This window comes from Notechis scutatus, chromosome 4 (assembly GCF_049901735.1).
Source record: "Notechis scutatus isolate UNSWTSFEM ecotype Mainland chromosome 4, rNotScu1.2, whole genome shotgun sequence".
NCBI classification, from domain to species: Eukaryota; Metazoa; Chordata; class Lepidosauria; order Squamata; family Elapidae; genus Notechis; species Notechis scutatus.
The window spans coordinates 91,785,145-91,807,331 of record NC_142012.1 but is presented as its reverse complement, the minus strand read 5'-3'; the positions used below and the strand labels follow the sequence as shown (position 1 = coordinate 91,807,331).

Here is a 22,187-nt window from a genome sequence, read left to right as displayed (position 1 = left end):
CAGGAGGGGGCTTGGTTGTGCTCAGGTTAGTCTTAGTTGCCGGGGGATTTGAGCTGGTGAGCTGTGATCCTGTTGTTTGGCTTCGTGTTTGTGGTTGTGCCACATCTTCATGGTGGGCATCCATTCGCTTCATGTATGGGTTGGAGGGGTTTGAAGTGGGTAGTGATGCAGCTGCGGTACGGCTTCTGGTCCATGGTCGTGTCTCATCATCTGTGTGGGTGTGAGTCTGCTTTCTACATGGAAGTGTGGTGGTAGCATCTTGTGTGGCCCTTGTGGGTGTGGGTCTGGTGTCATTCTTCATGTTAGGTACTCGTTTGTTAATGAGGGCGGGTTTCCAAATGGCTGGTAGGCAGGAGGTATCATCTCGTTTATTCATGCTGTGTGGGTGTTTTTCTATCTCTATGGCTTCTCTGATTATTCTGTTGTTGAAGTGTTCAGTTCAACAACCAGACCCACACCCACAAGGGCCACACAAGATGCTACCACCACACTTCCATGTAGAAAGCAGACTCACACCCACACAGATGATGAGACACGACCACGGACCAGAAGCCATACCGCAGCTGCATCACTACCTGCTTCAAACCCCTCCAACCCATACATGAAGCGAACGAACGCCCACCATGAAGATGTGGCATGACCACAAACATGAAGCCAAACAACAGGATCACAGCTCACCAGCTCAAATCCCCCAGCAACTAAGACTAACTGGAGCACAACCAAGCCCCCTCCTGAACAGAACATACCCCCAGCCAATCAGAACACAGCCAACCCCCCAACCAATCAGAACACAGCCAAACCCCCAACCAATGAGAACACACCCCCAGCCAATCAGAACACAGCCAAGCCCCCACCCAATCAAGTCACACCCCCACTAGCAGTTAAAAGGAAGAAGCAGCTGCAAGCTCACATTACTCCGAGAAGCACAAAGCCGAAGACACAGGCCTGAAGATGATGAATGAGACTTCATCGAAACGTTGCCTAGACACTTCCAATTTTACGCAGGAGAAAACCCGAATAACCAAAGATCCACATACATATACCCGCAAAAACCTCAGAAAACAAATACATACATACATACATACATACATACATACATACATACATACAGCCCTCAACCTGTGACTGCAATTGAGACTGCAATTTCATCCACTTAGCAATGCAGTTGTTAAGAAGTCAACACATGACCAATTTTACTCCTATTTTTCCATGGTCTTTAAGCAAATCATGTGGTTAGTAAGTAAATCCAACTTGCTCAATTGACTTTGTGGAAGTCAAAATGAGATCACAGATCTTGTAGCACGAGATGCAGCAACTGCCATAAACCTGAGCTGGTTGCCAAGCACCCGAATTACAATCACAGGACTGCAAAGATGATACGATGGTCATAACTTTTTAGGGCAGGTTATAAGTCACTTGTCTGAGGCCACTGTAACTTTGGACCATTGTTAGACAAATGGCTGTAAGTCAAGGACTATCCATGGAAGTTCTACCACAGCTGAGGTGCCTTTTCAAGAATCTCATGGTTGCTGCAAAGGGTAGATCTGCCATTACATACAGCAGAGCTCTTCAAATTTGACAGCTTTATGACTTATGAACTCCCAGAATTCCTCCTCCAGTCATGTTAGCTCAGGAATTCTGGGCGTTGAAGTCCACAAGTCTGAAACTTGCCAAGTTTGAAGACCCTTGACATACAGAGTAGAACCTTTGGCAAGTCTTGAGGGAGATCTGCTTCAAAGTTGAGTTGCTTGATGTGACTGGCAGGGCATGAACCATCATTTGAGCTCCGCTCTCAGCAGGACTGTAAAGGGCAGGAAGAGTCTCCCTCAATAGTTTGACTTCCCAAGGGAGCTGCTGTTTCAGATGATCTCCTGTCTCACTCCAGAACGAGATTGACAGAAGTAAAACAAATGCTGACAAGAAACTCCTTTCCCTGTTCTGATCTTGGATTAGCACATAATAGAAATGGAAATAGCTTATTTAATTACATATTGCTCACTAGCCGCATCTGAATATCTTTCTCACTTTAGAAGCTATGGCGTCTGAAATTTGGTAAAAGTGTTGATCTTGGGTATTTTTTGTCATTTTTCTTTTCTTAAATTCTTCTTTTAATCTGAGAGCTCAAGGCAGTTTACGCATTGGTCTTCATAACATTCACCTTGTGAGAAACTCGGCCTCTCATTTAATAACAAACTTACAAGAGAAGTTTCCAAGACCCAATACAATTAGATTGGATGTTCCATTGCAGGTAACAAAGAAATCATAACCGTGCAGAAGATTTGTCTGTTGCAGGACACAACAATATTTTGAGCTTTGAGAGTTGGAAAGTTCTGTTCCGTATTTAAAATGGCAGTTGTGTCTGGCCTGAGTATATCAGTTCGTACCTCATCAGTTGCAGACCTTACACAATGTCACTGGCACTAGTCTTTCAATGAGCTCTTGGTTAAGTCTGTAGTCAAATCGAATAGTATTATATCCTCAGAGTTTGATTTCAGTGGTGGTGCAGTGGTTCAAGTGCAGTACTGCAAGCAAACTCTGACCACAGCCTGGAGTTCAATCCTGACAGGAATCAAGGTTGACTCAGCCTTCCATCCTTCCAAGGTCAGTAAAATAGAGGCAGTATTAAAATATTGCTTCTGCATTGTAAACTACCCAGGGAATACTGTAAAGGACTATAGGGCAGGATATAAGTGTTGCTGTTATTTGTTTGTTTGTCCAATTTAGATACCATCCATCTCATTCACTCATTCCTGGCTAATGCTAAGAAAGAGTTCCTTTTCACCCACACAGCTGAATTCGTTTCCCACTCAAAACAATGGAGCTCAGATATGACTTGCAATAATAATCTTCATGTTATCTGAGATTCAGCCAGGTTTGAAGGCTTCTGCAGACACCAAATCTCTTTGCCTAACTTGGAACAAGCATGCTTTAAGGAGTCTTGTGCTTCTCTTTGTGATTGATATCATTTCCACCTAAGTCCCCAAAGGGAGGTTGTAGCTTCCATCTCTTCACCTGGTGGCTTTGGAGTTGATGAATGTAAGAGCAATAGCTGTTTCAGACTTTCAGCTAAAACCCAAAGGGGCATCATGAATTGAGGAGTGCATTTATACATTCATCTCCTTAACAGGAGGTCATTTTAGTGACATATTTGTCCTGCCAATTTCTTTCGTTTTTACTTGATTATCCATCTTGGAGAAGGAGAGGAAAAGCCATACTAGCACTGAATAACCTAATACCGAGGATAGGTTAAGGCAGGGGTCCCCAACCATTGGTCTCCGGACCGGTACGATCCATGGATCATTTTTTACCAGGCCGCAAAGCTTGGGCGCCGCCATCTTGTTTCGACGGCGCTTCCGGGTTTTCGGTTGCTTCCGGGTTTTCGGTTGCTTCCGGGTTTTCGGTTGCTTCCGGGTTTTCGATTGGAAAGTGCTTCCGGGTTTTCAGTTGGAAAGCGGCGTTTGGGTGCTCGCGCCTTAGTTTCGTCGAAGGGGGGGGCGGCTTCGAACGAAGAGCCGTCCCAATGGCGGTGGAGTCTCGCGTTACTCAGGTACCGGTCCGTGGAAGAATAAATAATCGTGAAACCGGTCCCTGGTTCAAAAAAGGTTGGAGGCCACTGGGTTAAGGAACTCCCATCTCTTGCCCAGGGGTGGGATTCAAATTTCTTAACAACCGGTTCTATAGAACCAGTGCGAACCGGTAGAAACCCACCCCTGTTCTTGCCTCCATGCTTTTGGGTTTGGAATTGGCGTGCAAAGAGGTTATATGCATACGGAGATGTTTGTCATCGTTTCGAGTTATGAACTCAGGGAAGTCAGGTCTTTGCTCGGGTTCAAGAGATCCTTTATTGAGTACATCATATTGGCACTTAGAAAGGTGAAAGTAGCTCTAAATTATTCCTGTGCTTAGGGATAGTTAAAAGAATAAGACCTCCCCACCCACCCCTTTGTCTCTCAGTGGTCTGACCTAGGATTCACAAAATCACGAAACAGACTCCTTATCCCAACAAAACCCCTTTTATTTGTGAATTCCTATAATTCACACCCAGCAAAGTCCCGGCAAATAGTCTTTCAAGGATAAATTACAACCACAGATACCTTATCGGGCTTGGAGAGTTGCCAAACTGATAGCTTCCAAGCATAACGCTGTACAAGGAAATACTTGGCAAGGAGCCTCTTGAGAGTCACGCAAACGGGGAGGGTTGCATTTTTGCCCTCTCCGGCCTCCGGAAGCTTTCCTCAAGCCTCCAGGAGGGCCTCCCCGGGCCTCCTGGGGCTCCGGAGGCTCTCTGGAAGCTGGAAATGGGCCCATTTCCAGACTTCCCAAACTTCTGGGAGCCCTGTTTTTTGCCCTCCCCAAGCCTCCACACGCACCCTGCGCTTACCTGCATCCAAAACAGGCCACGCGGGGATTCAAGGGATGGGAGGGGTGGGTGGGGCAGGGCCAGCCAGGAGTGGGATTTGTGGGTTCTCCAAACTGCACAGAATCCTAGCTAAAGGCTCTCTCGAACCCTGCGAACCCCCATCAGCCCAGTAACCCCCCGTTACTGTTGGAATATTGGATAACGTGCTCTGTGGAGTTCAATTCAGAGTTTCCATCACTAGGACCTTTCTACCTTTCTCATAGCTCCCCCCCCTTTTTCTTGCATCAAAACAAATAAGGATAAGGTTAGCATCTGTTATATGGGAAATCATGTTACGTCTACCAGTGCAGACAGCAAAGCAAAACAAATGTGTAGTTTTGCCAACAGTTGCCTCCTGGGCTTCTCTTCTTCCATAGCTTCTTGAAATTCAGCATCAACCCAAGGAAACTTGATTGAAAATCTGAGTTTATTTATTTCATCTGCAACCTTTAAACAATCAGGGTGGAATTGGAACAATCACTGTGTATGCAATGTTGTGTCAACAGTGATATTCTCTAGAGAGAAAGACCAAGCAAGAGAATATCAAGATCATCTAAGAACAGCTGAGGTATGGATCTGTGGTGCGTCTCTCCCATCCCCTTAAATTTGTCTGCAGGGTTACTTTTTTTCCTAAGGGTATTTTGATCCCTGTTTTTGAAAGCAGTACCCAAATGGCAGGTGGCTACCCTCCCTGGTGTGAAGCTTCATTTGTTCACTTGGCAGAGCTGCAGCGGAGTGGCAGGGTGCCAGCTCTGACAATGCACAGTTTCCTGTTGGGCATAGATGGGATGGAGAGAGAGGGAGGAGGGAGGAAACTGGGTTTGTATGCTCACTTTGAGTTGGTGTTTATTGAAAATGCACCCAGCAGGAGTGCAGCAAGCTGAAAGGCTCAAGAGTGCCATGCAAGAGAGAATAAACTTGTTTTGTCCTCTGGCCTTCAAATTGGCAAGCCCAGGAAAAGCTGGGAGGACAGATAGGGACTCCTAATGCATCTGAGTTCAAATTATGCCATAGCATGGCTTCTTCCAGCTGCAAGGTTCCCTTGTCTCAAAGAGTTTGGGGATTCCAGCTGGGCTAGAGGCTGTGGCAGAAGATGGAGATGCCACCATGGCATTTTAAAAGGAAAAACAATGGGAGAAGAGCTATTACAGGAGTGAGCCAGGGAGATAAATGGCTTGGCTAGACAGTCCTTTCTCAAAGTGGAAATGAAAGAGGTGATGATGTCTCTATTGAAATGAAAGCTTGCTGGCTGAAAATACAGCCCTGAGGAAATACTAAGAAAAATAGGAACCTTGCTGGAATGGAGGTTCGCTATTTGATGTCCATGTCCAAGTAGGCCTTTCTGTTTTCTTTGAGACAAACTTGGTTGGTTTCACAATTCGGTTGTTTTATTGGTTTGCAAATTACTTAGGTTCCTGAAGGCCCAAATAGCATTGCAGATAAGTGATAGAAGAACTTGTTCTGAGGGAAGAAGGTTTTTTTTTTTTGTTTAAAGGGCTAGATTTTGGGATTCAGTTCCTGGCCTCTCTAGTCCCAAGGTGGACAGAGGAAAAGATTTTCAAAACTTTGAATATTAAGGCAAACCAGAGGTTAAAAGCATCCAATAGAATGGTTCATTTGACTGTGGGGCTTTTGGTTGTAACAATGGGCTTATCCGTATGTCTGAATCTGTTCATTCAACTCCAGGAAAATCACGTCAGGTGAGATGTTAACTCTGATGGTGCCTTATCTTCTAAGGGCTATTTTATATGTTCCCATCATCAGGAGATGCTGCTATCCTGAAATGCTGAAGCCATTTTAGGAAAACAGTTGCTAGGATCGGCATCCTTCAGAAAATCCAGAAGCCTTTCCTAGCTGGATTTTTTTAAAAATCTAGTTGGTTCCTGGTTGTAGTAGCTATCTTAGGGCTGGACTAGATGACCTGCTGAGGCCATTAGACTCTAATCTAGATTAGGGGTTTCCAACCTTGGCAACTTTAAGACTTGTAGACTCTGGAACTCCCAGACTCTTGAACTGCAAAAGGTCATATATTGAGGCCAGCTGACAAGTGCCCAAAAATCCGATCACATGACTGCTGGGAGACCAATGTCAAACTTCTAAACTGGTTAATAAGTAGCTTGGGGGAGGGTGTGTTGGAACTTCAAATAGTTGCTAAGCAACAAATCTTAAATTGAGAAGTACTTAAATATAGGAAGAGTACCAAAGAAATATATATCTATTACCTTGTCATCTGGATATATATATTTATAGGTGGTTGAAAAGTTTACTGTGAAAAAAATGGGTGAGTCCTATTCTCCTGTATACAATTATTTATATAGGTAAAGCCTGTTTAGAGATTATGGAATCCATACGTTACAATTTGATGTCTGTTTCCTTATGCAGTACATCCAGCTGGTACTATCATGAGTAACTGCTAAAAGGGGGACTTAATCGCGTCCTTGCTTTAGTTTTATTTGCAGAGGAAAAGGGAGGAATAAGCAAGTGTATACATTTACTGGGACTGTCAGAGTACGAAATACGTTGCACAACTCCAGAAGAGCCGGCTGGGACTCCGTATTTCATGCCCCAAAGGCAGGGGAGAACCTCTGGCCAGAGTGGTTGCTGTTTCACAAATGTCCTGTTTTGTTTAATATTCCTTTCGACTCCCAAGACCCCACTGCTGTTGTTACAAATGACTTAATGCTCTTCCACTGGATGAACAAATCGAAGCAAACCTTTATTTATTTATTTATTATTTCAATTTATATGGCTGTCCATCTCAAATTCATGATTCTAGGCGGGCCCATAAAACGACCCCAGCAGAACGGTTAATAAAACATCATTTATGGAGAATGGATTCTGATGTTAATAGAAAGTTATGGTGTAGGGAAAAAAAACTACAATTGATTACTCTGCCTTGCTGGCAGTGGTGGTATTCAGCCGGTTCACACCGGATTGGACAAACCGGTAGCAAGAATTTGGCGTGGGTCACCAAACTGGTAGTAACTTCTGGCCGGCCATGCCCCCGATCCGGTTGGCCCCCTACCCGATGCTCGCTTACCTGCCCGCCTGACATTCGCCTAAGGTATTTCTTTTTTTTTCCCCTCCCGACAATCACCTGTGCATAGATCAGCTCTCCTGGGGTTCTCCTTGCTGAAGCCCAAGAAGGCAAAAAATGGAGGGAGGGGAGGCATTTTTTTGCCTTTCAGAGCCCCAGAGGAGCCTTAGGGGAGCAAACCCCCCCAAGGCTCCTCTGAGGCTAGGAAGCCCCCAAAATGGGTGGGGGTGGCAACAAAGCAAAAAAAAAAGCCACACCCACCCAGTCACATGGCCGCGCCCACCAAGCCATGCCCACAAAACCGGTGGTAAAATTTTTTGAATCCCACCACTGCTTGCTGGTATGCATTTTAACCACTTTGCACTTGTTCTTTTGTGCACCAAGAGTTGGTTTTTGTTTTTACTTCTCTTTTTCTCTCTCTCTCTCTTTCTGCTGCTCTTCCGGTGCGGTCTGAATTTTCCAGGAGGTGGAGGTCAGTATAGATTGTTTAAAAAAAAAAAAAAACACCTACTTCTCATTTTATCCGTCCTGTACCATCTTTCTTCCTTTTGTCTTCTCGAACACAGTGCTTTGGATTGGGTTGCTTTTAAAGATCCTTCTCAGTGGTGGAACCTGGTCCATGAAAAATGAGCCAGACCTTCCCGCCTGCCGAGGATTGCCTGTAAATTCTGATAAAACGCACATTGCTAAAAGTCTATGCGCTGTCTCCAAATCATCTCCACGGCCAATTAACAGATATGAGTCGGGTCTTGCTATTTTCTTTCTATCGAGTCCTTTTGAGAAGCAGAAATGTTGACACTTCCCAAAAAGCCATTTGGATTGGAACAAAAAAGCTTCTCTCTCCAAGCCAGCCTCTAATTTTAAAGATTGGCAGGAGAAAATGGAGAGGGATGTGCAGTACCTTGTCATCTTCCCTTAAAGAGGCTGCTGCCTGAAGTCAAAATATCTCCTTTTATACTCAAGTCCACCCACCTCCTTCTCCCGCCTCATCACTTCAAGGAAAATGGTGCTTGGCAGAAATGCCACCTTTGAGTTATCACACACACAAAAGGCTTATTTTAGACATCATAGTTTTTTTTGTTTTCCAGCATAAACCTTAAGATTGCATGAAAACCAGCATAGACATCACCACATCTCGCTTACAAAAGCTATGAATATTATGACACCTAAGATAAATGCAACTTTTTCATTTCAGACAACCACTTGACTCTGTGATCATTTTCTCATTCCAAGTTTCTCATTGCAAGTTCCTCACTGAAATAGATGGTTTACATTAGCATTTTGTGTTGTAATGCCAGATTCTCTTAAAATACATGCCAGTTGACAATGCTGTCAGTATGCTAAGTGTAAATCAAAAGTTCTTGTAGGCTGGGGATTGTTCTACAAGGTTGCGCAGATTCCTTGGCAAATATATTCTTGCAAAAATGTTTGCATGTTTTTGGCTGTCCTTTGCTTACTGACAATTTTCTCCTTTTACCAGTAAACTAGTAAAACTGTTAACCAGCATGGCAAGGTTATCAGTTTCCATCAACTAGAAATCAAATTAGGAAATGTGGATTTTTACTACACAAGACCACTGTATCATATGGAAATTGAGCAGAGAGAAAAACACGGTGATGTTTCAAACGCATCACGCCAATCAATTCTAAGTTTTAGCAAAAAAAAGTTTGCTGAGATTGCAATGAAACAACAGAGTGGCAATCCTGTACCCCGAGGGCCGTACCATTAAACCATCTTTATTTTGTTCTTCTGGCTGAGTGAGCATGTTTATCTTTAATTGCACAAGACTTTTAAACCAGAAAATATTGAATTGATTTTCAATGGGCTGTTATTTCATTTTGTGGCTTGCCACTTTTGGAAAGTCTCATTAAAAATTATAAGAGGGATGGGGATACACCCTGATGTTCTGGAATTCCTGGCTTAAATATTTTAATTGAACATGGGCAGATTTCCTGGGTTAGATTTTGTCCATTTCCTTTTCTTTGTGGAGTTTTTTTTTTGAAAAAAAATCTCCTTTACATTCTTCTCCTGGAACAAAATTAGATCCAACAGAAACTGTAGGCAGATCGGGGTTTCTGTTTCTAGAATTAGGTCTATCAATAAGTACAGATAGTCTTTGACTTATGACCACAATTGAGCTCAAAATTTCTGTTGCTAAATGACACAGTTGTTAAGTGAATTTTACCCTAACCCTTTCTTGTCATGGTCATTAAGGGAATCACAGTGTCAGGGCTCCAGCAGTTACCCCCATTTAAATCATGAGTCTCGAGCCAACTTCCAAAGCTTAGAGATTTATTAGGAGTAAACATGCTGACACTGCCTGGGTGTAGCCGACGCTGAGACACATCATTCATTGTCACCTTTGACCCTGGTTTTTCCCCACCCCCTGGCTGTATCATAATTCATATTCTCCAATGGGACACATCCATAGCCAAGAGTCATAAATCATAATCTCCAGTTAGAATTTTGCGTGGCAGAAACTTCAGTCACCTAGTTACTATCTTTCAAAACATTTACGGAATGCACTTTTGGTTTGCAAGCTGCCACACTGCTCCCCCCTTCCCTTTCTGCTGGCAACTCTACAGACCATAGAAATATTTCATGAGTTGACACACAACAGCTGTCAAGTCAGTAACACAATTGTTAAGTGAATCTGGCTTCCCCTTGGAGTTTGCTTGTCATAAGGTCGCAAAAGGGGTTCACATGAACCCTGAGACACTGCAACTGTCATAAATATGAGGCAGTTGCCAAGTGGCTGGATTTTGATCATGTGACCATGGGGATGCTGCAAAAGTCGTAAGCGTGAAAATGGTCATAAGTATTCTGAACCAACCTGGTTCCAAGAGAGCCAACACCAGACAAAGGCAGCACCCCCCACCTTTTAAGGTTTAATCCATGGATTCTGTTTCTTCACAGATAAAAGGCTGCTTCCAACTAATTAGCTCTGACAAGAAAGAGCCTTGCCAGGTTGTTTTTCAAGGCTGCCAAAAACCCACAGATAAGGAATAGTTTTCAAGAGTTTTCAAATACTAACTATAATGTCCACGAGGCTGAGTTTCAGAGCATCTTTGTCTTCTGCAAAGAACACTTCTTCAAACCTGGCTTTTATCCTCTTGAGGGAGGAGCCATTACCTTGCAGCCTTACTCCCGAGTCACCCGTGCTGTTGTAACTGGCTCTTTCCTACAAGCAGCCCTGTGCGCACGCGCACTTGGCACAGGCTCCTCGGGAACCTCCTCATCACTGCTGCCAGGCCCCCCAATCTCTGAAGGCAGCAGTCCACTCCCTGATGGTCCTGGCCCCTCATCAGAATCCTCGCTCTCCTCCACTGTCCTCACCTGCTGCCGGCTAACCACAACAATAAGTCACTTTTTTTTCCAGGGCCATTGTAATAGTCCCTAAACAAACTGTTGTAAGTCAAAGACTATCTGTGTCAGATTTTGTAGCCTCTGAATTAATGTTCCTTCTGAGGCAATTTATCCCAATTCGTTACTCTTTGGGTGTGTTAAAACTGGAGATTTCCCCCTTCATTCCATAATGCTGTGCACAAGATTTAAGAAGACTTTTGATTTACCTGGCATTCTGAACAACAAGGTTTTTTTTATTGCTGACATTTTCTGTAGTCTAAATAGTTAACTTGTTCTTTTTTCCCCTCTCCCTAACAGGATGACTACATCAAGAGCTGGGAAGATAATCAGCCAGTAGATGAGGGTAATTTTTTTTCCTATTTATAGTGCTTATTTTTTTTTAGTGTTGTTGCCTCCAAGAAAAGAGTAGCTGAAGATGCTTGGAAAGAAAGGGTTTTTTTTTTTTTTTTTTTTGCAAATTACTGAGAATGAGGAGAAATTGAACTGAGATGGTTCATCTCATTTGCTTTGTTATCCACTGTAAACATTTGAAAATAACTGCATGCCAGGATGAAATGTAAAGAGAAATGTTTTGCTTCCTTCTGTTTTTATCAGCTATGGGTGCATTTTACAAATTGCAACATTCCTCGAAGATGAAGGCTATTATTTTCCTTTTTATCTTTAAAGTTAGAAGAGAATAGAGTAGAATTCTTCATTGGCCAAGTGTGATTGGGCACCCAAGGAATTTGTCTTGGTGCAAATGCTCTCAGTGTACATAAAAGAAAAGATACATTCGTCAAGAGTCGAGAATCATAAGGTACAACACTTAATGGTAGTCATAGGATACAATCAACAATCAAATCATACTAGGAAACAGTCCATATAAATCGTAAGGATACAACCAACAAAGTTATAGTCATACAGTCACAAGTGGGAAGGGATGGGTGATAAGGCGTAATGAGAAGATTAACAGTAATAGAAGTGCAGACTTTGTAAATAGTTGGACAGTGCTGAGGGAATTATTTGTTTAGCAGAGTAATGGCATTTGGGAAAAAACTGTCCTTGTGTCTAGTTGTTCTAGTGTGCAGTGCTCTATAGTGTCATTTTGAGGGAAGGAGTTGAAACAGTTTATGTCCAGGATGTGAGGGGTCTGTAAATATTTTCACAGCCCTCTTTTTGACTTGTGAAGTATACAGGTCCTCAGTGGAAGGCAAGTTTTTCTGCAGTCCTAATTACTCTCTGTGTCTGTCTTGTTGGGTTGCAGAACCAGACCAGACAGTTATAGAGGTGCAGATGATAGACTCAGTAATTCCTCTGTAGAACTGTGTCAGCAGCTCCTTGGGCAAATTTGGTGTTTCTCGTTTGGAAAAGAGCCAGTTTAAATATTACGACGTTTCAAATGCCAGGAGTCAAGAATGGGTTCCAATTTTTCTTCTCTATGGTTAAAATCCATCTCTCTTGAACAGCTTCCTTTGTGATTTTATATTTTCTAGTAATAGATCTGTGTTCTGTTTCTTTTCCCAATTGTCTTGGAAAAAGTCTTGTTGTATAACATATATTACAACGGAAGTAGTTTTCCCTGTGTTAATTTAATTATAGTGCCCTCTAACAATATGCTATTGAATATTTGTAGTTAGGATTTGCTATAAACAATAATAAAAAATCCTTTGTGCATTAACATTGCATTTTGAACTCCAGATTCAGACTGGTACAGCTTCCATTCATAGACAATCTACCTGCTATTGTGTATCCTCAAAATGATTGAATGGGGACTGGAACACAGGTTATTTTGCTGTTTCTTTCCCTGCCCTGGAGTTCAATAGACTTGGCTGTCCATGTCCATGTTCATGCTCAGTTATTTTCTGAGTGAATTTGGATTGTGTTCCTGGTTTTAATTAACTGCAGTGCAATCCTCTACAGGTCTATTCAAAAGTAAGCCCTGTTGCTTTTAATAGGGATTACTCCCTGTTAGATTATTATACAATTGAACTGCTGGTCTTTGTTTGTTAAACGTGGTGGGGTTGCAGTAAGCCATTAATGTAAGTTTTTGGTGTGGCAGGTGTTTAGTGAGTCAGAATGCCTGCTAAATGGCAAAAATAAAGATTTTCAAGACCAAAAACAAATTTGTTCTTGACACATTTTACTTTATTGATAAGTCAGTACCAATACTGAAGGGAAGAGAGAATATTTTTCAGACAGTTTAATCTAATAAATAACTCTGCTGTTTGGAAACTCTGCTGTTTGGAAACAATTCATTATTGCCTGAAATTTGGACAAAACTTGGTTCCAGTGAGTTTTGTCCATTAATTCAGGTATCTGTGAAACCAATGTTATTTTCAGCATTATGCTGAAAATTTACCATATTGAAAACGAGTCATATTGAGCTAACTGGTTAATTCCTAGAAGGTTAAATTTAGCCGCAAACAAATACAACCAAGCATAAGATTAAACTAATCAAACCAGTCCATCATGTTGAGCAATCTTCAAAGTCCCAGTCCTTGCCCTCCAAAAGAAAGAGATGAAGAGAAAGAAGAACTGAAAAGGAAAAGTTTCTCCATTACAGAAGTATCTCAAGGCCCACCCAAAACAGAAAAGCTCCCTTAAGCACTGATTGATTAGCGTGGCTCAACTAACCTGCTGTTATTTATCAGGCCAACAGGAAAGATTTACTGATGCAATGTAATTTTGCTAGCTCTATTCTGGTTCTAGAGCTCAAAAGATGCTAAGTGCTTTGCTTATTTGAAAACATATGCAAGTACTTTGAATTTTGAAAATATTGACCGTGATCATGGACAGATGATGGAGGTTTGACAAGGCTAGTGGCTTTGGGAACGGGATTGTGGTTTAGGTGAATGATGGAATCAACCATTTTTTTAAATATCTGTGCAGTTTATATTTTTATACAGGTTACTTGGCTTCCTTTCCTGGTGCCATTTATTGGCTAGTATCTTGGAGTTGAGATTTCACAAGCGGTTGATCCAAAAATACTGAGTGGGTGTACAGTGTAGGAAATGAGAAGTTTGTTCAGCGAAGTAAAGCACTGGATTTTGAGTAAATGCCCACATTATAAAATAAAAAAAATAAAAATAGAACAGGGTGGTACATTTTATGGAAGAAATGAAATATGGTTTTTAATCATATAGAGTAGAATAGAATAGAATAGAATAGAATAGAATAGAATAGAATAGAATAGAATAGAATAGAATAGAATAGAATAGAATAGGAATAGGAATAGGAATAGGAATAGGAATAGGAATAGGAATGGGAATAGAATAACAGAGTTGGAAGGGACCTTGGAGGTCTTCTAGTCCAACCCCCTGACTAGGCAGGAAACCCTATACCATTTCAGACAAATGGTTATCCAATCTCTTCTTAAAACCTGCTCCAGTGTTGAAGCATTCACAGCTTCTGGAGGCAAGTTGTTCCACTGACTAATTGTTCTAACTGTCAGGAAATTTCTCCTTAGTTCGAAGTTGCTTCTCTCCTCAATTAGTTTCCGCCCATTGCTTCTTGTCCTTCCCTCAGGTGCTTTGGAGAATAGCTTGATTCCCTCTTTTTTGTGGCAGCCCCCATGATATTGGAACCCTGCTATCATTTAGTTGTGTCCCACTCTTGGTGGCTTTATAGGCAAATTCTCTCCATGCTGCCCCCTCAAGCACAGCTTTTCAATTGTTGTATATTCAACTTTGGATCAGATTTGATATTATCAAGACAGGGTGTTCTTTGCTTCCCCCTTCTTCTGGTTCCAATAACCACATACAAGGAGATAATGCAATATGCATGGATTATTTGATGATTTCCTTAAAAATACAACTGGTCTGTAGGATAGTGTTCTTGGGAGACACAATGCCATGGTTACTTACTTGGCTATTTTTCCTTTATCCTGTTTAGCTTTTGATTTAAAAAGGAATTGTTTCGTTTTTTTAACAATGAACATTTAGTGTAATATAAAGTAAATGTATCGTACAGTATTGGCTTTATGTATACGTACAAGAGCCTTACTGTTCATATACAATTCAGTCAAATAAGCTTCAGTTTTACTGTTTTGCTGCTTAGAAGGGAGGAAGGAGAGAGGATACAGCTATAATTATTCATTTGTTTGTATTTTCTCTTTCGTTCATTTCTAAACTACCTTTGATAACTTGGCATGTTTATAGCACAACAAACAATTCCTTAGATCAAGGGTCTTCAAACTTGGCAAGTTTAAGACTTGGGAATTTCAACTCCCAGAATTCCTGAGCTGGAGGAGGAATTCTGGGAGTTGAGGTCCACAAGTCTTAAAGCTGTCAAGTTTGAAGACCCCTGCCTTAGATACTCTCCACCTTAAATTTGTTCGGGGCTTTCTGTCTTAAATTAAATACAACTTTGAGCTGAACTTGGAAAACCACTGACAGACATTTATTTTAATGTAGTCCTCGACTTATAATAGTTCAATTAACAGATAATCAGACTTGGAAGGGACCTTGTAGGTCATCTAATCCAACCCCCCGCCCAAGTGGGAGGCCCTACACCATTTCTGACAAATGACAGTCCAATCTCTTCTTGAAAGTCTCAACCGATGGCGCTCCCACAACTTCCGAGGGCAAGCTGTTCCATTGGTTAATTGTTCTCACTGTCAGAAAGTTTCTCCTTATTTCCAGGTTAAATCTCTCCTTGTTCAGCTTCCATCCATTATTCCTTGTCTGGCCTACAGGCACTTTAAAAAATAGCTTGACCCCTTCCTCTCTGTGGAAGCCCCTCAAATATTGAAAGACCGCTATTATGTCTCCCTTGGTCCTTCTCTTCACTAGACTAGCCATTCCCAGTTCCTGTATCCATTCTTTATATGTTTAAGTCTCCAGTCTCCTAATCATCCTGGTTGCTCTTCTCTGTACTTTTTCTGTATTTAGTGACCGAAGTTAGAAAGGCCCTGAAAAAAGTGACTTATGACTGTTTTTCACACTTACGACCGTTATAGCTTCCCCATGGTCACATGATAAAAAGTGAGGCACCTGGCAACTGACTCATACTTAGGACGGTTGCAGTGTCCCAGAGTCACGTGATTATCTTTTGCGACCTTCTCCCAAGCCAAATCAATGGGGAAGACAGATTCACTTAACAACCATGTCACTAACTTGAGCTGCAGTGATTCACTTAACAAATGCGGCAAGAAAAGTTGTAAAATGGGGTAAAACTCACTTTACCACTGTCTCACTTAGCAAAAGAAACATTGGGCTCAGTTGTGGTCATAAGTCAAGGACTACCTGTATTGTGTGTGTTGTACAGGTGACTTTCAAGAAGTGAGGGGAGCCAAATGTCAACTCATAAAACATTTTGTATGCACGTTTTATAGTTGACAACAGAAAGAAGGGGAGGAGTTTCAAAGAGCAGATGGCAGAGTGGAATCAAAAGTACATTCCATTCATATTTTCTTCAAAGACTGATTAGATGACTGAAGCTTCTGCCGTGCAAAAATCTAATTGGAGAGCATGATTGATGACTTTAGGCTATGGACATTTTTTGTTGGATGATACACCCAGAGGGGTGGGGGTTGGGGGGAAAGCAGGATCAAGGGTGACAGTAAATTATGTATCTCAGAGTTGGCTACGCCCAGGTTAATGCTGGATGTAGACTGTTAACTTCAAATAAATCCTTTTTAGTTTTGGGAGTGTGGCTCGAGGCTTAATTGGAGTAGCTGCCGGAATCCTGACAAATATAGTTGCAATGCTGGGTATCCCTTAGCAGCTAAGATGCTAACTGTTATTCTGGTTAAACTTTCTGACTGCTCTTCAGGAATAGTCTGATATAAAACCCACTGCAGTAGTCAAGACAAATTATAACCAGGTCTGGATAACTGTTGGCAAGTGCAGCTTTCATAAAGTTTATGAGCACCATTGAAATTTAATATCTGGATGGGACCATTTTGGTCCTGTACGTTGAAAGACCATACAAACTTTTCAGTAATTTTTAATAGGTAGTGTATAAAGAAAAACAATCTTTCTGAAAAGGTTGATTTTTAAGATGTCTAAAGAAAAAGAGAAAGATGGCTCCTTAACTACTGGTGCCTTCCAGATGTTGTAAATGATAGCTTCATCTTCTGTTAGTTGCTCTGTATTATATGGCAGAGCCAGAAGAATATTTATTGCTTCTAAACACTTTTGAAAGTTCCCAATAAAGTGGAATATCATAATCTGCCCAGTAAGTCCAACATTGCATAACTGCAGTAGCATTAGTTGACTGGCTAATTAAATTTCTCTATATAAAAGCAAAATACCACTCATGCATCATCACACAAAATCTCCAGAACCGTAAAGCCTACAAACTTGAAATTTGGCATGTGTGTTCCTCTTGGCTTCTAGGCGCTCACTAAGAAAGGATTTTTTTAAATGAACATTAGTATTTCGTATATTATTATTAACACGCTCTGATGCTAAGGAGTTCTACTCCCCCTCCCTACCTGAAAAGAAATCTGTTCCAAATGCAAAACACAAGCAGAGGAGAGGAGTTTCAGTTTTCATTTCACAACACCAATCAGCTTTAGCACAGAACGGTTGAGCTAAGCCACGCCCAAGCTCCTTGTGTCTCCTTCTTGCTCATACAGTAAATACTGTTTCAGTTTCCAAACAGCCCTCAAGTCTCTCACACAATGACAGGATGCTAGCCAGATGAATACCAATGGATGCTGGTAGGCAGAGGCAGAATTTCCTCCCCTTATTTTCCTTCCCCAAAACTAAGCCCGATCACATAGCGAAGCCCGGGTATCGAGCTAGTTTCTAGATACTTATGACCATGGTGCTGGGGATGATGAGAGTTGTATTCCATCCAGGTACCTATTGGGTAAGGGAAGCTACAGTAAAAAGACCTTACTGAGCTAGACATACCAGGATTTATCTTACTACAAAGCAGCTTCATATATTCAAGCAGTTAGAATATGTAGGCTCATCAATTATCAGCACTGGCAGACTTGGTACGTGAGAGGTTGGCATTTTTAAAAAGGAACTTCCAGGGCAAAATTGAAGAGGAAGCATTCAGTTACCAATCCTTTCATCAGCTTGTGAGATTCAGTTCAATAGAAAGCACGTCTTGACTTTCCTGGAATATTATGTGCTTTTCCCCCCCCCCTGAGCTTCAGAAAATTGTGTGAGAGCATCTGCTGGCAGCCTTTCTCTGCCTGTAATATTTGCTGGCTATAAACTCACAGATTCTTTTATTTTGCCAATGAAACTGGGAAGTCTAAAAGCTAGATCCAAGTATTGTTTGCCATCCAAATCTAGCAATTATTGCAGGCAATTAGTGGTAAGTAACCTCAAGAGATTTGTGCTGTCAGTACAATACAATATTATGGATTAGTGCTGTTATGCTGTGGCAGCTATGTCGTCTCAGTCTGTGGCTACATGCCTTTGGGAGACTTTGGATCAACAGATTGGTCTTGCTGGATCAGAGCAAACGGGAGATTTCTTGTATTTCTAGATCGAGTCGTTAGGATTACTTACAGTGCTTAAATTTTGAGCCTAAATGTCACTGATCCAGATTCGTGGTGTAACCAGAACAACCTGGAACTGAACACGCTCAAAACCGTAGAAATGTTGGTAGACTTTAGAAGAAACCCTCCCATACTATCACCTCTTACAATACTAGACAACACAGTATCAACAGTAGAGACCTTCAAATTTCTAGGTTCTATCATATCACAAGACCTAAAATGGACACCCAACATCAAAAACGTCATCAAAAAAGCACAACAAAGAATGTTCTTTCTGCGCCAACTCAGAAAGCTCAAACTGCCCGAGAAGCTGCTGATTCAGTTCTACAGAGGAATTATTGAGTCTGTCATCTGCACCTCTATAACTGTCTGGTTTGGTTCTGCAACCCAACAATACAGACACAGACTTCAGAGGATAATTAGGACTGCAGAAAAAACAATTGCTACCAACCTGCCTTCAATCCAGGACCTGTATACTACACGAGTCAAAAAGAGGACTGTGAAAATATTTACAGACCCCTCACATCTCGGACATAAACTGTTTCAACTCCAACCCTCAAAACGATGCTATAGAGCAGGGATCCCCAACCTTTTCGACGCGCGCGCCCGGTTCCGGCGTCAGCTGGGCGCCGCGCCCGGTTCCGGCGTCAGCTGGGCGCCGCCATCTTTTTGACGAAAAATCACTTCCGGTGACATCACGGAAGTGATTTTTCGTCAAATAAGCGGCGCCAGCGCTTTCTGGTGAGCTTTTTCAGGTAGAAATGGCTTTCTACCGGAAAAGCTCACCAGCAGCGCTGGTGCCGCCATCTCTTTTGACGAAAAATTGCTTTTTTACCAAAAAGATGGCGGCGCCCAGCAACCAGCGGCCCGGTAAGGCTTGTTCCGCGCCCGGTACCGGTCCGCGGACCGGCGGTTGGGGACCCCTGCTATAGAGTACTGCATACCAGAACAACTAGACACAAGGACATTTTTTTCCTGAATGCCCTCACTCTGCTAAACAAATAATTCCCTCAACACTGTCCAACTATTTACAAAGTCTGCACTACTATTACTGTTAACCTTCTCATCACTCCTTATCACCCATCCCCTCCCACTTGTGACTGTATGACTGTAACTTAGTCGCTTGTATCCTTACGATCTATATTGACTGTTTCCTAGTATGATTTGATTGCTTATTGTACCCTATGACTGTCATTAAGTGTCATACCTTATGATTCTTGACTCTTGACGAATGTATCTTTTCTTTTATGTATACTGAGAGTATTTACACCAAGACAAATTCCTTGTGTGTCCAATAAGGAATTCTATTCTATTCTATTCTATTCTATTCTATTCTATTCTATTCTATTCTATTCTATTCTATTCTATTCTATTCTATTCTATTCTATTCTATTCTATTCCATTCCACTCCACTCCACTCCACTCCACTCCACTCCATTCCATTCAGATATTCGTGACCATGCTCAAGGTGGGTTGGCTTTTATCCATAGTTATTAAAAAAATACCCCAAACTATCATATGGGTTATGATTGAAGATGGGAAACCATATAAGAGATCCCCTTTCATTAATTCTGGTTGTCAGATCTGCCACCACTTACACCTCTAAATAGAAACCTTGGCTTCCATTTGCCAAGAAAAGCATAGTTTATTAGAAGTCAAGTGTATTGCAGTAATGCATAGCCGGAACTGAGAATTGTGTGCCAAAATCCCTACGTTCAACCCTTAACTGCCTCCTATCGCTGATTCCTCCCCCATGACCAATCAGGTTCAAGCAAGATGTTTTTGGAATGGTTAGTTCAAGCATAGGTTGGTAAGCAGCTGCCTTCTCCCAGCTGTGTGACCTTGAGGCAGCGTCTTGGGGAGATGCAGCAGTTACTTTCATTTTCCCCCAAGCATTCCTCCTTCCATCCACCCTCCCCAGAGTTCATGGCAGACTGTCACCGCATGGTAGCAAAGCACAGGCAAGCGTAAGGTGGCAGCTGACACTGGTGGAACTTGGCCATTTGCTGGCTGGGGAATTCTGGGAGTTGTAGTCTACACATCTTAAGGTTGCCAAGTTTGAGAAACAGTGATTTCCAGCTCTATGCTCTTTGCAAAACCAAGAATCCTTTGGACTTATGAGTGAGCCTCTCCATGTAAGGATGTGGATCCACTTATTTACCTACTAACCAAATATTCAGAAGTGCACTCAGCTAGCGAATACGAGTCCTTGACATCTCCTACACTGAATAAATGCAATTTCCTTCACAGCATTTTAGCTTCCATTGAAATAGGATCAGGATATAAATTCAACACATGAATAAATAATGTGGGTACATTGTTTGAATATTATAAATGGCAGCCAGGGTATTAGAAAAAGAAAACAAAATTTACAATTAGGCTGCTTTTAAAATAAATCACAAGGTGACTTCCAGTTCCTGAATTCCTGCACTACGTTGCCTACAGTATATTAGATGACAGTCTAGGTCAATGGTAGTCAACCTGGTTCCTACCGCCCATTTGTGGGCATTCCAGCTTTCATGGTGGGCGGTAGGAGTTTGTCCACTACTTTATAAATCACCATTACTGTGGAACTGGTGGGTGGTAGGTATAAAAAGGTTGACCACCCCTGGTCTAGGTGAAGGTGGTCCAGGAAAGATTAAGCAGGTCAACCTATTCTTCAAAGCACCTGAAGGTAGGATGAGAAGGAATGGATGGAAACTAATCAAGGAGAGAACCAACGTAGAACTAAGGAGGAATTTTCTGAGAGTGAGAACAATTAATTAACCAATGGAATGACTTGTCTCCAGATGTCTCCAACACTGGAGGCTTTTAAGATGAATCTGGACAACCATTTGTCTGAAATAGTATAGGGCAGAGGTGTCAAACTTAAGGCCCGGGGGCCGGATCCAGCCCCTGGGATGCTTAGATCTGGCCCAGGGGGCTGCGCTGGAAATAGTGAAGGACCAGCCCATGGTGCCTCTGCCAGCAAAAAGGGAGCTCAGGCAGCCCTTGTGAAATCCGATTTCACTGGCAGAGAGTTGCAGGAGGCCGGCCCAATCAAAAACGGTGCTTGCGAGGGCCACGCGCAGCCCCTGACCTTGTTTTCACTGGCAGAAGGTTGCAGGAGGCCAGCCCAGCCCAGCCAAAAATGGAGCTCAGGAGCCCGTTTTCACTGGCAGAGCACTTGGGCCCCCCCACAGGCGTCCCCCCCAACACAAATGATGTCATGTTGGCCACACCCACCCTGACCACACTCACCCCGGCCCCCCACAGTCAAACACAACCCTGGTGTGGCCCTCAATGAAATTGAGTTTGACACCCCTGGTATTGTGGTTCACTAGGCAGCCAGGGCAGACAGTAGCAGAATCGGACAGTAGGTAAGAAAGGGGACCAGTCAGGGAGTCTGGAGAGGAATCGGACGAAGATCCTATGTCCGATGCAAAGATGAGACCAGGACCATCTGGGAATGAGATGCTGCCTTCAGAGCCTTCGGTGTCTGGCAGCAGCGAGGCAGAGGACCCAGGGGAGCCTGTTCCCAGTGCGCATGTGCCCAGAGCTGCTAGAAGGCAAGAGCAGCTGAAACAAAAGGGGCGACTCGGGAGTAAGGCTGGGAGGTGATGGCCCCTCCCATAAGGGATAAAGTCAGGCCTAAATGATGAAACCTTTGCAGGAAGCAAAGTAGTTCGATCGATTCCGAGTCCTCCTTGAAGCTCTGTGTACTTTGGTTGGTTTTTTTCTTGTACTTCGGTTGGTTTCTTTTATAGTTAATTGGATACTTCTGCTTTTGGCAGCATTCCACAAAATCTGAAAGGTGCATGCTTATCTTGGGGGACCGTTTAAGATGAGCTCCGTCTGGGAATGAAAACAATTCCCAGCGTTGCAATAAAATAGGTTTTGATCTTAAAACAAGTTTGTGAATAACTACGATTGACGAAGCCTGGGTGAGAGCAGGTATAAGGGTT

General features: G+C 42.5%; 1 protein-coding gene across 2 annotated transcripts in view; it reads left to right on the top strand.

Annotated features, from left to right (window-relative positions):
* Positions 1-22,187, top strand: part of SPOCK2 (SPARC (osteonectin), cwcv and kazal like domains proteoglycan 2) — a 123,578-nt gene that overhangs the window by 52,938 nt on the left and 48,453 nt on the right. For both annotated transcript variants that reach the window (XM_087964102.1, XM_026681222.2), the window contains exon 2: positions 11,100-11,145. In XM_087964102.1, coding sequence (XP_087820228.1) covers positions 11,100-11,145 — 46 coding nt within the window. The remainder of the gene's footprint in view (positions 1-11,099; positions 11,146-22,187) is intronic.